Source organism: Diplotaxodon limnothrissa, linkage group LG5 (genome assembly GCF_057381915.1).
Source record: "Diplotaxodon limnothrissa isolate DT_005_m linkage group LG5, D_limnothrissa_male_GT1.1, whole genome shotgun sequence".
Taxonomy (NCBI): Eukaryota; Metazoa; Chordata; class Actinopteri; order Cichliformes; family Cichlidae; genus Diplotaxodon; species Diplotaxodon limnothrissa.
In genome coordinates, this window is record NC_140600.1 from 14,755,654 (window position 1) to 14,768,692 (window position 13,039).

General features: G+C 44.5%; 1 protein-coding gene across 1 annotated transcript; it reads left to right on the top strand.

Annotated features, from left to right (window-relative positions):
* Positions 1-760: 760 nt before the first annotated feature.
* Positions 761-12,402, top strand: LOC146631801 (uncharacterized). The gene is made up of 2 exons (XM_085354842.1): positions 761-1,901; positions 12,317-12,402. The coding sequence occupies exons 1-2, from the start codon at positions 761-763 to the stop codon at positions 12,400-12,402; spliced, it is 1,227 nt and encodes a 408-aa protein (XP_085210968.1).
* Positions 12,403-13,039: the final 637 nt, after the last annotated feature.

The following is a 13,039-nucleotide window of genomic DNA, read 5'->3' on the forward strand; positions in this document are numbered from 1 at the left end:
ATTTATCAGTGAGAATATTCAGTCTGTAGAAATTATTTCACTTTGACCAAAAACTAATGTGATTTCCTGTCATGGTCCTGGGCCATGTGGGCCCAGTATTCTTAGTTTTCGTGTATTTTTGTATTTTGTTCTTTATTTAGGCCATGCTTCCTGGGTTGATCTGTTACGTTGTTCCTTATGTGTTTTCCCTTCGTGACTCTTACCCCCTGTGTGCCCCTCTGTGTATTTATGAGCCCTCGTCTCTCTTTGTGCTTTATTCTATGTTTTCCCCAGCCCGTTATGTCTGCGTTCTCCCCGTGCTCTCTCTCCTCCTGTTTGAACCTCTGTGTACTTCCTGCTTTACTTTGCCCATCTCCCTTCAGTGTTACGTTCACTCCTGCCGTGTCTTGTTATGATTATCAGTGTCACCTGTGTTCCCCGTGTGCATCCACTTCCCCTGATCATCCCTCATGTGTAATTAGTCTCTGTGTTTCGTACAGTCTGTGTCGCGTCGTCTGTGTTCCCACCCTCCGTGTTTCCATGCCCGGTCTATTATATTCCAAGTCATAGCCTTACCTTAGTTTATTCCCAGTTTAGGTTTCTGTTTAGTTATTGCTCTTGTGCTGCCCTTATTCTGGTTTGCTTCTGTTGTATTCATCAGCCACAATAAAAGGCTCGCTTTTGTTTAAGTCCACTTCCTTATCACTCGTGTCTGCACCTGAGTCCTCCACGCACTTTCCACTCGGTCCGTCACAGCGGACCGTGACAGTACGACGCGACCATGTCGGACTCAGCGGACATTTCGGAGGAGGTGGGAGAGGAGCTGAACAGGCTCTGCCGCGTAATGGATCGCATCATCGGATGCACGGATCCGAGAGTGGTTTCCACGGGATTGGCGGCCGTGGACGCCATTATGTTGCGGGAGCCGCGGTTGCGACAGCTCCCCCGCCTCGTCGAGGCATTTGACTCCCTGGGCCCCCTGAAGGAGGAGCTTCGTGCCCGTGCGCTGGCCCAGAGGGTCCTGGATGCCGCCTCAGCACCCACACCTCCACCCCGTAAACGGGTGTCGGCGCCGCTGCCTCATGAGCCAGAGGCTGCGACAGGGGGAACGCTGAGGCCCACTTCCACTCAGCCATCGCCTCACCGTGGATCGGCTTCCTCGTTTCCGCCACCGTCATGCTGCACTAACCGGCACACGGAGGCGGTGGAGGCCATAGACTTCGGGGACGATGAGCGTCAGCAGGTGTTACGGGCTTATCGGGAGGACGAGCTCCGGTGGAAACCCTGGCTCATCCCAGAGGAGGAACTCTCACCTGCTGCACCGCCTACCAGCCGCTCGCCGTCTCCAACCCGCTCAGACTTCGCTTCCCCTGCCTCGCCGTTAGCGAGGATATGGGCAGAGGAGGATGTTGCCGCTACGCCACCCTCTGCAGTGGTGGCATCAGCGCCCATCGCGCCAGCTACCAGAAGGGGGCGGCGCCGGCGCCGCCGTTGCACCGCACTAACTCCGGTGAGTGACTGCGTTTTTGCGCCTCACGTCCCTTCTATGAAGCAGAGTGAGATGAGTGTTGATTTGCCGGGACCGGAGACTATAACGGAATTGGGCTCCAGAGCTGAAAAAACTGTGTGTAACTGTTTTGAAGGAGCACACAACGAAACCACAGACCATGTTCTTGTCTCTGTAGAATCCAGGACTTTTTCTAGTGTTGCTCCCATAGCCGCACCACATGGAGCAAAGGTTCATGAGACAGCGAAAGGGATTCACACGTCGACTGTACAGTCTGCTTCTGAGCCTGCTAGGAATGGCGTGAGCTTTCTCTCCGCCTCAGACTGTTATCTACTGCAGCAAACTCGTACAGCCGAGACGGAGTGTTACCCCCGCGTGCAGATCGTAGTGGAGTCTAGTTCCGTATTCCCTGATGGTGGGATTGCAGACAGTGCTCAAGACCAAATGCACAGGAACGTGAGCTCTGATGCTACTGCTTCTCAGTCGCAGACTGTTAGGCCAGCCATAAGCATGCCTGCCTCTTTATGTGACTCTGAATCCAGCTACGGACTTATGTGCAATCCTACCATGAACTATTGTGTTGACAATACCGACAGGGAGTTGGCATCTACTACTCGAGTTACCGAAAGTGTTCATGACCTGAGAAATTATGTTTTCAAAGCTTGTCATGCTAACAGTGTTCTATGTGCTGCCTCACCAGTCGCTTCTGAGCTTAAGACTCTCCCCAGGGCCTCCTCAGATGCCACGTCAGCTGGAGGGTCCGAGGGGCCCGTTCAGCCTCCCGTCTCCGCTGGAGGGTCCGAGGGGCCCGTTCAGCCTCCTGTCTCCGCTGGAGGGTCCGAGGGGCCCGTTCAGCCTCATGCCACGTCAGCTGGGGGGCCCGAGGAGCCCGTCCAGTCCCACGCCACGTCAGCTGGAGGGTCCGAGGGGCCCGTTCAGCCGCCTGTCTCCGCTGGAGGGTCCGAGAGGCCCGTTCAGCCTCCTGTCTCCGCTGGAGGGTCCGAGGGGCCCGTTCAGCCTCCTGTCTCCGCTGGAGGGTCCGAGGGGCCCGTTCAGCCTCACGCCTCGTCTGCTGGAGGGCCCGAGGAGCCCATCCAGCCACCTTCTGCTACGCCTGGTCCAGCCTGTGCTTCGTCTGCTGCAGCTCCGGCCTGTGCTTCGTCTGCTGCAGCTCCGGCCTGTGCTTCGTCTGCTGCAGCTCCGGCCTGTGCTTCGTCTGCTGCAGCCTCAGAGTCTTCGTCTGCTGCAGCCTCAGAGTCTTCGTCTGCTGCAGCCTCAGAGTCTTCGTCTGCTGCCGCCTCAGAGTCTTCGTCTGCTGCCGCCTCAGAGTCTTCGTCTGCTGCCGCCTCAGAGTCTTCGTCTGCTGCCGCCTCAGAGTCTTCGTCTGCTGCCGCCTCAGAGTCTTCGTCTGCTGCCGCCTCAGCCTGTGCTTCGCCTGCTGCCGCCTCAGCCTGTGCTTCGCCTGCTGCCGCCTCAGCCTGTGCTTCGCCTGCTGCCGCCTCAGCCTGTGCTTCGCCTGGTCCCGTGCCCACCGGGCCTCGGCCAGTACGCCTGACACTGGAGAGCCGCCGCCGCTGCCTTGCGCGCTGCCGGCCCCCTGAACTGCTTCGCCGCCGGCCCCCTGCCTTGCGCGCTGCCGGCCCCCTGAACTGCTTCGCCGCCGGCCCCCTGAACTGCTCCGCCGCCGCCGCTGCCTTCCGCGCGGTCGGCCTCCGGATCTGTTCTGTCACCGTGGCCACCTTTCCCGTGGCCGGCCTCCGGAACGGTTGGACTGGACTTTTGTGTTGTCGCCTCTCGGGTTGGCCTTCGGGCCTCTTTGGACATTTGCCTTTCTGTTCTGGACTCTTTTGTGTATTTGTGGACTCAGTTTTGTTCTCGTGCTCCTTGTTTTTGGTTCGTTTTGTTCCCTCCGTCCTGGTCCCCCGCCTCCCGCCCTGGGTGGGGTGTTTTCTGTTTCGCTTGTGTTTTGTTTCTCGGGTTTGGGCTGTCGGGAGCCAGCCCTTTAGGGGGGGGTGGTGTCATGGTCCTCGGCCATGTGGGCCCAGTATTCTTAGTTTTCGTGTATTTTTGTATTTTGTTCTTTATTTAGGCCATGCTTCCTGGGTTGATCTGTTACGTTGTTCCTTATGTGTTTTCCCTTCGTGACTCTTACCCCCTGTGTGCCCCTCTGTGTATTTATGAGCCCTCGTCTCTCTTTGTGCTTTATTCTATGTTTTCCCCAGCCCGTTATGTCTGCGTTCTCCCCGTGCTCTCTCTCCTCCTGTTTGAACCTCTGTGTACTTCCTGCTTTACTTTGCCCATCTCCCTTCAGTGTTACGTTCACTCCTGCCGTGTCTTGTTATGATTATCAGTGTCACCTGTGTTCCCCGTGTGCATCCACTTCCCCTGATCATCCCTCATGTGTATTTAGTCTCTGTGTTTCGTACAGTCTGTGTCGCGTCGTCTGTGTTCCCACCCTCCGTGTTTCCATGCCCGGTCTATTATATTCCAAGTCATAGCCTTACCTTAGTTTATTCCCAGTTTAGGTTTCTGTTTAGTTATTGCTCTTGTGCTGCCCTTATTCTGGTTTGCTTCTGTTGTATTCATCAGCCACAATAAAAGGCTCGCTTTTGTTTAAGTCCACTTCCTTATCACTCGTGTCTGCACCTGAGTCCTCCACGCACTTTCCACTCGGTCCGTCACAGCGGACCGTGACAATTTCCAAATGTAACTCTCGCCCTGTCTGCCTGATGTACAATAGCACCAAATGGAATTTCTGCTACTGTAACAAAGCATTTTATTCTATTTTGTACAGTTTTTTATTCTATTTTGTATAGTACTTTATTCTATTGTATACTGTATTTTATTCTTGTTGTATAGTATGTTATTCTTTTTTTTCTTATCCTATTCAATTGTGTTTTTCTTCATTTTTACTGCTCCTAAACTTTCTACCGTGACCAAAGATTTCCCATGTGTGGGTCTAATAAACGTTTCTCTTATCTCTTATTTCTCTTATCTTAAATTCAGTGCTTCAGTTTCAGAAAAGTTATAAAATGTATCAAAGCAAGTCAGAACCGCCTTGCAGGGGTCAGTAAACTACGATTCTGTATCACCAATTGAGCTGACACATTTCTTCACAGTAAAAATATAACATATTTCGAATTTCAATTCATCACTCCAACAGACCTGTTACCAATGATTTTTATTCTAGTTTTTCTGTCATTTCAAATCCCTCACTCAGCTTTTTCTTCTTGTTTTTAGTGAACAGTAGATGGATCACCTGAAGGGAGAGATGCATCTCTCGCCCTGTATCAGGTCTTTGCTGTATTTTTTCCTATTTCTTAAGGACATGACTGTCAGATGCTGCTCATCTCTGTAGATAGCTTTTTTTATAAGGTTTTATAAGGACACACCATGCAGAGATTCACCACGTTTTAGCTAATAGCTTTCTTATTTTGGATAATTCTTTGTAGATTTAACTAAAGAACAAATTGTGTGGTTTTATGACAGGCAAATAGTAACAAAGATATAATTAGTCAAAGTAAAAAAAAAAATGACAAAGAAATGTCCAAAAAAAATTCTGATAGGCCTTCAGGAGTTTTGAAGAATTAGCACTCAAAACCAATTTAAAAAGAAAATGGAAAAAAAAAAAGTCTGGCTTCTTGGAAGGAAAATATAAAGAACTTTGGGATGGCTCAAGAGTTTTGCATTAACATTCAGTATAATCAGATCACAAACTATGAGACGGGGACAATTTAACTAAAAACAAGTTTTTAATAAGCCTAAACTGACTTGGTTTTTCCAGAAACTATGTTGTGTGTCAGTGTGACTCATGTTGCAAATTAAATAATTCAAATGAAAATAACTGCACATAACTGTATATGTCATATACAGACTATTCAGCAGGAGAACTATTCATTCTAATTGCGCTACAGGAACAGACACATCATGCAATCATTTGTTCTAATACGCACAAAAAATAAGAAGTAAACATTTGACAACCTGCAGGTTGGCCGGGTTTTCCAGTGAGTGTCTCACATTCTGTGGAAGGAGTAACACTGCTTTGTCTTGGACTCCAACTGGCAACAGTTGTCCATGTTCTGCTCTTTGGAGATGGTGGTGAGCTAGAGGGCCACTCCATTCAGAGCCTGCAGCAGAGCAGTTTCATGCACCACTACAACAAGTTAAGGGAGGTTGTAGAGCAGGAAAAGGACTACAGTCATTGTATGCAGATGCTGGAGCCTGTCAGCGTGACAACAGAATCACTGGTAAAGCAGCTGAATGACTCTGAGGCCTACCATAACAGCAGTCTGCCTAGCCTGCAGACAGGGAGCTTAAGACAGGACAGGAAAAGCTGTTTAGCAGCTTATTTTTATTAACTTATTTGATTTGATACTTAAATATAGTATTAACAATAGCAATCTCAGGTTTTGCATTTTAAGTCATTCATCAAACAGTGAAAAAGACACACTGATTGGATCCACTGTAGCAAAACATTTGCTATGTTTTTACCTGCTTAAGCAGATCTTTTAGTCAAATGAGTGAAGTCCAGGTTGAGGACCTGAAGTAAGCAACAACTGACATTTTATAGAAACTACACCTTTTTTGACACATCTGAATTTAGCGCATGAGTTATGTGACTAAGCACCAGACCAGAATTGGAATCCAAATGTCTTGACATTTAATTGCCACCTGTAGGTCATGGGCTTAGCAATCCAAAACCCAGCAGTAGATCAGCTAATCAGACTGCTGACAGATTCCCAGCTTCTCCCTCCCTTCAAGTTCTCTCTCTCGCTTTCTCTCTCTCTCTCTCCCCCCTGGCACCTGATGTCAGTGTGAGGTGCCATGCAGGCGGTGATGACCTGGTCAATAATCAGTAATAAAGATGGTGTGCTGAGCATGATTGTGGAATGATTGGTCTGTCGATAGCGTATTGAGCAGACACACCGAGGGCCAGACAGATGCACATTTTGGAAGCAACTGAAAGGCAGCGCTACATGGCTTGAAATGTGTGAGTTATATTAGAGCAATAAAAACACTAAAACACTGCAGGATTGAGGCTCTAGGCAGGAGCCTCAAACACTTTGCTCATGAACTTCCCAGTTGATTTTTTTGTGGTAGATCATCTAATATAAAATGAATACACGCGATGTGCAATCCATAGATATATACGGCACGAACACGAAGCACCAAAATTTAACCCAATACACCTGCAGTGGTAATCCAGACATCCCACTGCCCTCCGATGCCAAATGCTTACTTGCCAATTGGGTGACAATAAAATGAGTTACAGTTCTGTCAGGTTTGTTTACATCAGTCATGGCGTAGGTGATGTGCAGTGATGTTAAGAGAAATCTAATCACGCCCAGCTGGTGTCAGACTGCTCAGTGTCACTCCTGCAGAGATGAAGCATAAACCTCAAAGTGACAACCACAAATTTCAAAAGCCATCACAACATTTCAGTTGGACCCGGAGAGCTTCAATTAATTATAGACACTAGACACCTTAAGCAGCAACCTTTTTATCATAAAGCCCGAATTTTGTGGAAAGTGTGTTTCACTCCGTACTTGTGAACCTACCTGGATACACCTCAACACACAGCTCTCTCGTTGGAGCCAAGAAGTAAAAATCAACTCACTAACTGTAGGAAGGGCTAAATCAGCAACAAAAGTGATTTATTTATCACATTAATCACAAAAATGTAAAGTGATGAGACTCTAACTTATGAAGTGAGGAAAAAGTGTTTAGCGATGTAAAAAAATTCAATAACAATATTGTTTTGCTACAGTCTGACTGAAATTTCACGCTATCTTAAAAGAAAGTACCTCTTGAAATTTAAATTTGATTTAAACTAACAAAAAATGGATGATATTTTTATTTGAAAATGTTAGATTTTTTCCTACAATATAGATAGTTGGCTATAATGCTGATTGTATGAAGTGAGATTATGTGTTTGACTGAGTTAGACGTTAATTTTTATCTATTGGTTTTTTTCTTTCTGTGACTTAATTGTAACTAGGAAGAACCAAAAATGATTTGAAAACCGTTATGCATCAAACTCCACGTATACGAAACCAAGAGTGTCCCTACTTATATTACATTTCAAAGAATAAAAAGTGTAAGAAAAGCAAAGTGTAGCTACATTTGGCTGACGCTGTTAGAATATGAAAGTTAATCACTCCATTACCTCTGAAATCAAAATGTACAATTTACACAAATTCGCACTGTCTTGTCAGCTGTGGTCTGGTTTTCTGGCCTGTATCATTTTTAAAAAAATGTCTGTAACATAAGATTGTATCACAGCATTGCCTGATTTCTAAATTGAAACACTCAATTCAAATGAGACAGACAAAGCTCAGGCTCTGAGGGATGTGGGCACTGCGTTAATGCTACTTAGATGGGCCATGGGGTTGCAAATTTTCACCACTGCACTCCATATTCCCCAGAGGAAATTGAACATTGTCATGGATGGATTAGCTCTGTAATGGTGAGACACATAGCTTGAGCAGAGGAGACCAGCTAAAAAACGTTGGGCAAATGAGGGAGGGAAAAGGTATGAAATTCATTTCATACCTCTTCAGACACACTCACTTGAGGAGTGCCTTTCTGCAATGCTAAGCCAATACATAAGCAACTTTTGAGCAGTTTTAGGTTATATAATACTACTTTTAGAAGTTAGAACTCACTAACTTCAATCTGTGGTTGCACAGGGGCATATTCCAATCATTATCTAGAATATTGTACATAATGGTCTGTTTTATAGGCATGTGGCTATCTATCAGTTATTACAGTAGATAAATAGATTTAAAATATATCAATTTAGATGAAGTGCTTTTTATGCCACTTAGAATTAATCTACATATTTAAAAAATCTAAACTTTAGACTAATCCATGTAGCTGTTATCTCTCTAATGCAAACTGTGTATTGTTTCATGTCTCACATAACGGAGTGATTTGGGCTGTGACAGGCTTGCCTTTTTAAAAATGCAAGAGGTAAGACTACACTTAAAACGCATGAACAGTGCGTTGAAGGTATCTGTTGCACAGATGACATGCTATATAGACAAAGATCAACTCTGTGCAAGTGCTTTTAAGTTTTTTGAAGATAAGAAAAAAGATGCCCACTTAGAAAATCCATCTGTATACTGTAAACACTGCTGTAAAAATGTGAAAGTTTTAAAACACACAGATATTATGCGTTCATAAATAATTATATTCAATATGTAAACCTTAGCCTGGGATTTCAAAAAAATTATAATCTATGTGTTTTTATACACCACTGTTACGGCTGCCGTCGTGGGTTGGGATTATGACATGCAAATGTGAGTGTGCAGGTGCGCCTCCAGGAGTGGTGACTGGATGCTGCACTGGAGGCGGAGTATAAGACGGCGCGGTTGAGGACGGCAATCATCCATCCTCGGTTTACCCCAACCGGCTGGGGCTGGGACTTGCCCTGTGTTGCTTTGCTGGTCCAGGAGGAAGTAGGGGTGGATCGCCTTTTCAGTTGGGTACAGTTTTCTCATGTTTAGTTAGTCAGGGAGGTAAGTGATTGTTGTTTGGTTATGTTTCTTTGGGGCTAGGTAAGCTCCTCTGAGTTAGTTTCCCTTTTTGTTTGTTATTTTGGCGTGGGTCCACCCCGAAGCCCAAGTGACTCCTGTGAGCCCATTTTTCGTTTCGTGTTTGTAAATAAACCATTTCATGTTTTAACTTATGGTGTGATGTGCTGCTTGGGGTCGAGCAGGGGATGGATCGTTCTTCTTGTTGCGGTCGGGTTTTCCTTGATCGGCCGTAACACCACTCAGGTATAACATTATGGCCACCTGCCCAATACTGTCTTGAGTTGGTTCCCCTTTTACGGTGGCCCCTAGAGACAAAGCACGTACAAACTCCAAAACACTTGCAAACTCCAAAACACTTGCAAACTCCAAAACACTTGCAAAATCCAAAACACTTGCAAACTAAAAAACACGTACAAACTCCAAAACACGTACAAACTCCAAAACACGTACAAACTCCAAAACACGTACAAACTCCAAAACACGTGCAAACTCCAAAACATGTACAAACTCCAAAACACTTGCAAACTCCAAAACACAACGGAAGTGCTCCAGGACACTAGGAGCAGTGTTGAGCTCGATTTGCAAAATAAACGGCAAGTTTGTCTGTATGGGACGGTCTAGTCTCCGTCACGCTTCCCAGGTTGCCTAGCAACCATGATACTAACCGCTGGAAACGTGTCATACAACTTGGTTTGACAGAAATGAAGGAGAACATATTTTGTTCATTTGTTTGTTTGTTTCTACAAGAGCTTTGTGTGATTTGATAAGTATCTGAGGCTGAGACCACAGGACAGTAAAACATGATTTTTGGGCTTCATTTCTGTACTGAACAGTTATTTCAAGATTAGTTAGTAAATAAGAATTAGCTGATGTTGTTCATGAGACTAAAGTCATATCACTTTGGTAATGTAAATATAATATGGCCAATATTATAGTTATTATATTAATCATTATTAGCTATTACAGCAGTGAACATGAACTCTGTGTCAAATACTGAGCTTCAGTACAGATTCAAGTTGCAGTTATTTATATGTCTTATCACCTTAAATCTTCACTCAAAGACAAGTATCTTTGACAGTGCATATATAGGTGTATCATATATAAGAGACAAATGTTGTTCCTTCATGCTGGCATTACTAAATTTGGCTCATTGCTTACATATATTTATAAAAAGAAAATGTACAAGCTGTGATAACTGTTTCTGATAAAATGAAGAGTAGACTGATATATGAAATATTCCTTTATTGGTCATAACTGCTTTCAGTCATACAGAATAGATATCAGAGCCTTAAACAGGCTGACTTCTGCTAAATGGGTCAAACTGGGCAGAAAGTCTACAAACACATAACATCCTTACAGAATATGATGTAACACTATAGATCAACTTAGCTCAGAATATATAAAGCATATAAACAATTACAGTAATATGATGCAACAAACACAGCAGTGCTAATAATCCAAAAATAGTCAAAGCTTCATAGAACTGGAACAAACATTTATTTTTAGGTCCATTCTGCTGCTGATACATACTTTAAGTTTCTGAATATTACACTTGTTGCTGCCTTTCATAGTGTGTAACCTGAAGGCCCTGAGTACTTTCTCCCACACTGAAAACACTGGAATGATCAAATTATTTGAACATTACCTAACAAGACTGATTCAGGACAGACAATTAGTTATTTTAAACTTTCCTAGCAGTCCTTCACAAACAGGGAACAGTCTGTCTATTCTCCCCATCTGTCAGCTGCTGCTGGCTCTTCCTCCTCCTCTTCCTCACACACTGCTTTGTCCTGGTGGATCATCAGGGGTGCAAAGCCTCACAGATGATGTGCAGCAGTGGGTCCCTCAGTCTGTCCTCACTCTGGACACTTGCAGTTGTCACACATGGAAATCAAATGTGTGATAAGCTGCAGGATTCAAACACAAGTGTAACTTATTAACACATGTTCATACTTTTATTACACAATCAGAGAGAAAGAAAAAGAGAGAGAGTGCAGGACAGACAGACAGGTGGCAGTCTCAGGTGTATACACTGCTACAAAACAGCACAAGAGAAGGAGGATTTAGTGTTTGTGTTATTACGAAACAAGAAGAGTTCCCAGATGGTACAGTGAACACATGTGTGACTCCTGTGATTAAAGCATCTTTCTTTCAGCGTAACGAGTGAACCGTCAGCTCGTTCAAACACACGTTAAAGTCCGTTTGGCTCGACACCACCGAACAGAGGCAGCAATATAACATAGCTAACATTAACAGTGCAGTGGATCCTGCTTGTGCCGTGATATTCAGGACCGCAAACCGAGCAGCATCACTGACTTTCAGCTTGTTGTGTTTGTGGATATATGACTGACTTTAATTATCCACAAAATCATCACAATCTCTGTAAGATTAAAGTCGACTATATATTTTTTTTTTTAAAGTAAAGGCTTTAAAACCAAGTTAATTCTGAAAGTACAGACATCGCTAATGTCACATAACTTTCCCGACATGTGGCCAACAATAATGGTTTAATGTTCTTCATTAAAAAAAAATATTTGCGCATAAATAAGTGACATAATATTCAGTACTTACTTCTGAAAGTTTACTCTTCCTCCGCTCCACTTTCTCCGTTTTTTTTCGGCAAAATTATCCACACCACCACCGCACTATGAAGTCTGGGATATGCTGGGCCATGAAGGCTACACCGACCCATCCTTAAAATTCAGGGAAATTAAGGACGCATTTGAGGGCCGCATTTCGAGCAGCCTTTGAATTGGGAAAGCCTTCTCTTGTCGCTGTGACGTAATCGGCCTTAAAATGCGGCCTTTAAGGCTGCAAACACCAAATCCGGTCATTGGTACTTCCTGGCTTGTGTACTTACTAGGTAACAAAAGCTCAACACTGCCCCAAGCATCCTGGAGCACTTCCGTTGTGTTTTGGAATTTGCATGTGTTTTTTAGTTTGCAAGTGTTTTGGATTTTGCAAGTGTTTTGGAGTTTGCAAGTGTTTTGGATTTTGCAAGTGTTTTGGATTTTGCAAGTGTTTTGGAGTTTGTACGTGTTTTGGAGTTTGCATGTGTTTTTTAGTTTGCAAGTGTTTTGGATTTTGCATGTGCTTTGGAGTTTGTACGTGCTTTGTCTCTAGGGGCCACCGTACCCTTTTGCTGACCTGTCAAGGTGTGGACTCCATAGACCCCTGATAGCAACAGAGTCCTTAAATCCTGTAAGTTGCAAGCTGGGGCTTCCATAGATGGGAATTTGGAGGTGAAGTCAATCCTTCAAACTTTTCCTGAACCATTTTTTCTTTGTGACAGGGCGAATTATCCTGCCGAAAGAGGCCACAGCCATCAAGGAGTACCATTTCCACGAGAGGGTGTGGCTGGTCTGTAACAATGCTTAGGTAGGGTATACGTGTCAAAGTAACATTCACATGGATGGCAGGACCCAAGGATTTCCAGCAGAACATTGTTCAAAGCATCACACACATTACACAACAACCTGTGATGCATTGCGTTTTCTGACACCTTTCGATCAGAACCAACATTAACATTTTTATCATTATTAGCTCCAGTAGGTAATCTGTTGGATCGGACCACACAAGCCAACCTTTGGGAAGCAAAGGTTGGCTTGTGTGGTCACATGCATCAATGAACCTTGGCCGCCCATGACCCTGTTGCTGGTTCACCTGTGTTCCTTCCGTGGACTAATTTTGATAGATGCTGACCACTGCAGACTGCTCACTCTCTTATCATATATAAATCGAAAAGAATTTTAGTTAATAATATTGGCATAAACCCGAGCTACGAGCAAATCACTGGGGATTGAGGTAAACAAACCCAGTATGCCACATAAAAGTAAAACTACAACACTACTACAAAAACAACCTTACAATTTTTCTTAATGCGGGAATGGATTTTAGCACAAAGGGTTAAAAAAGAACAAGAAAGCATTTTTATAGTAAGCGACGACTCTCCTCTACAAGGACAGTTGCAGACACACACTTTATTTACTAGCTTTGTCTGTGTGATGGCTCATAT

Excerpts from the sequence above, each read along its gene's own strand:
- LOC146631801 (XM_085354842.1), top strand. The coding sequence starts at position 761 with ATGTCGGACTCAGCGGACATTTCGGAGGAGGTGGGAGAGGAGCTGAAC. Across the intron at positions 1,902-12,316 it reads TAGTTCCGTATTCCCTGATG|GGCGAATTATCCTGCCGAAA; the intron begins GTGGGATTGCAG and ends TCTTTGTGACAG.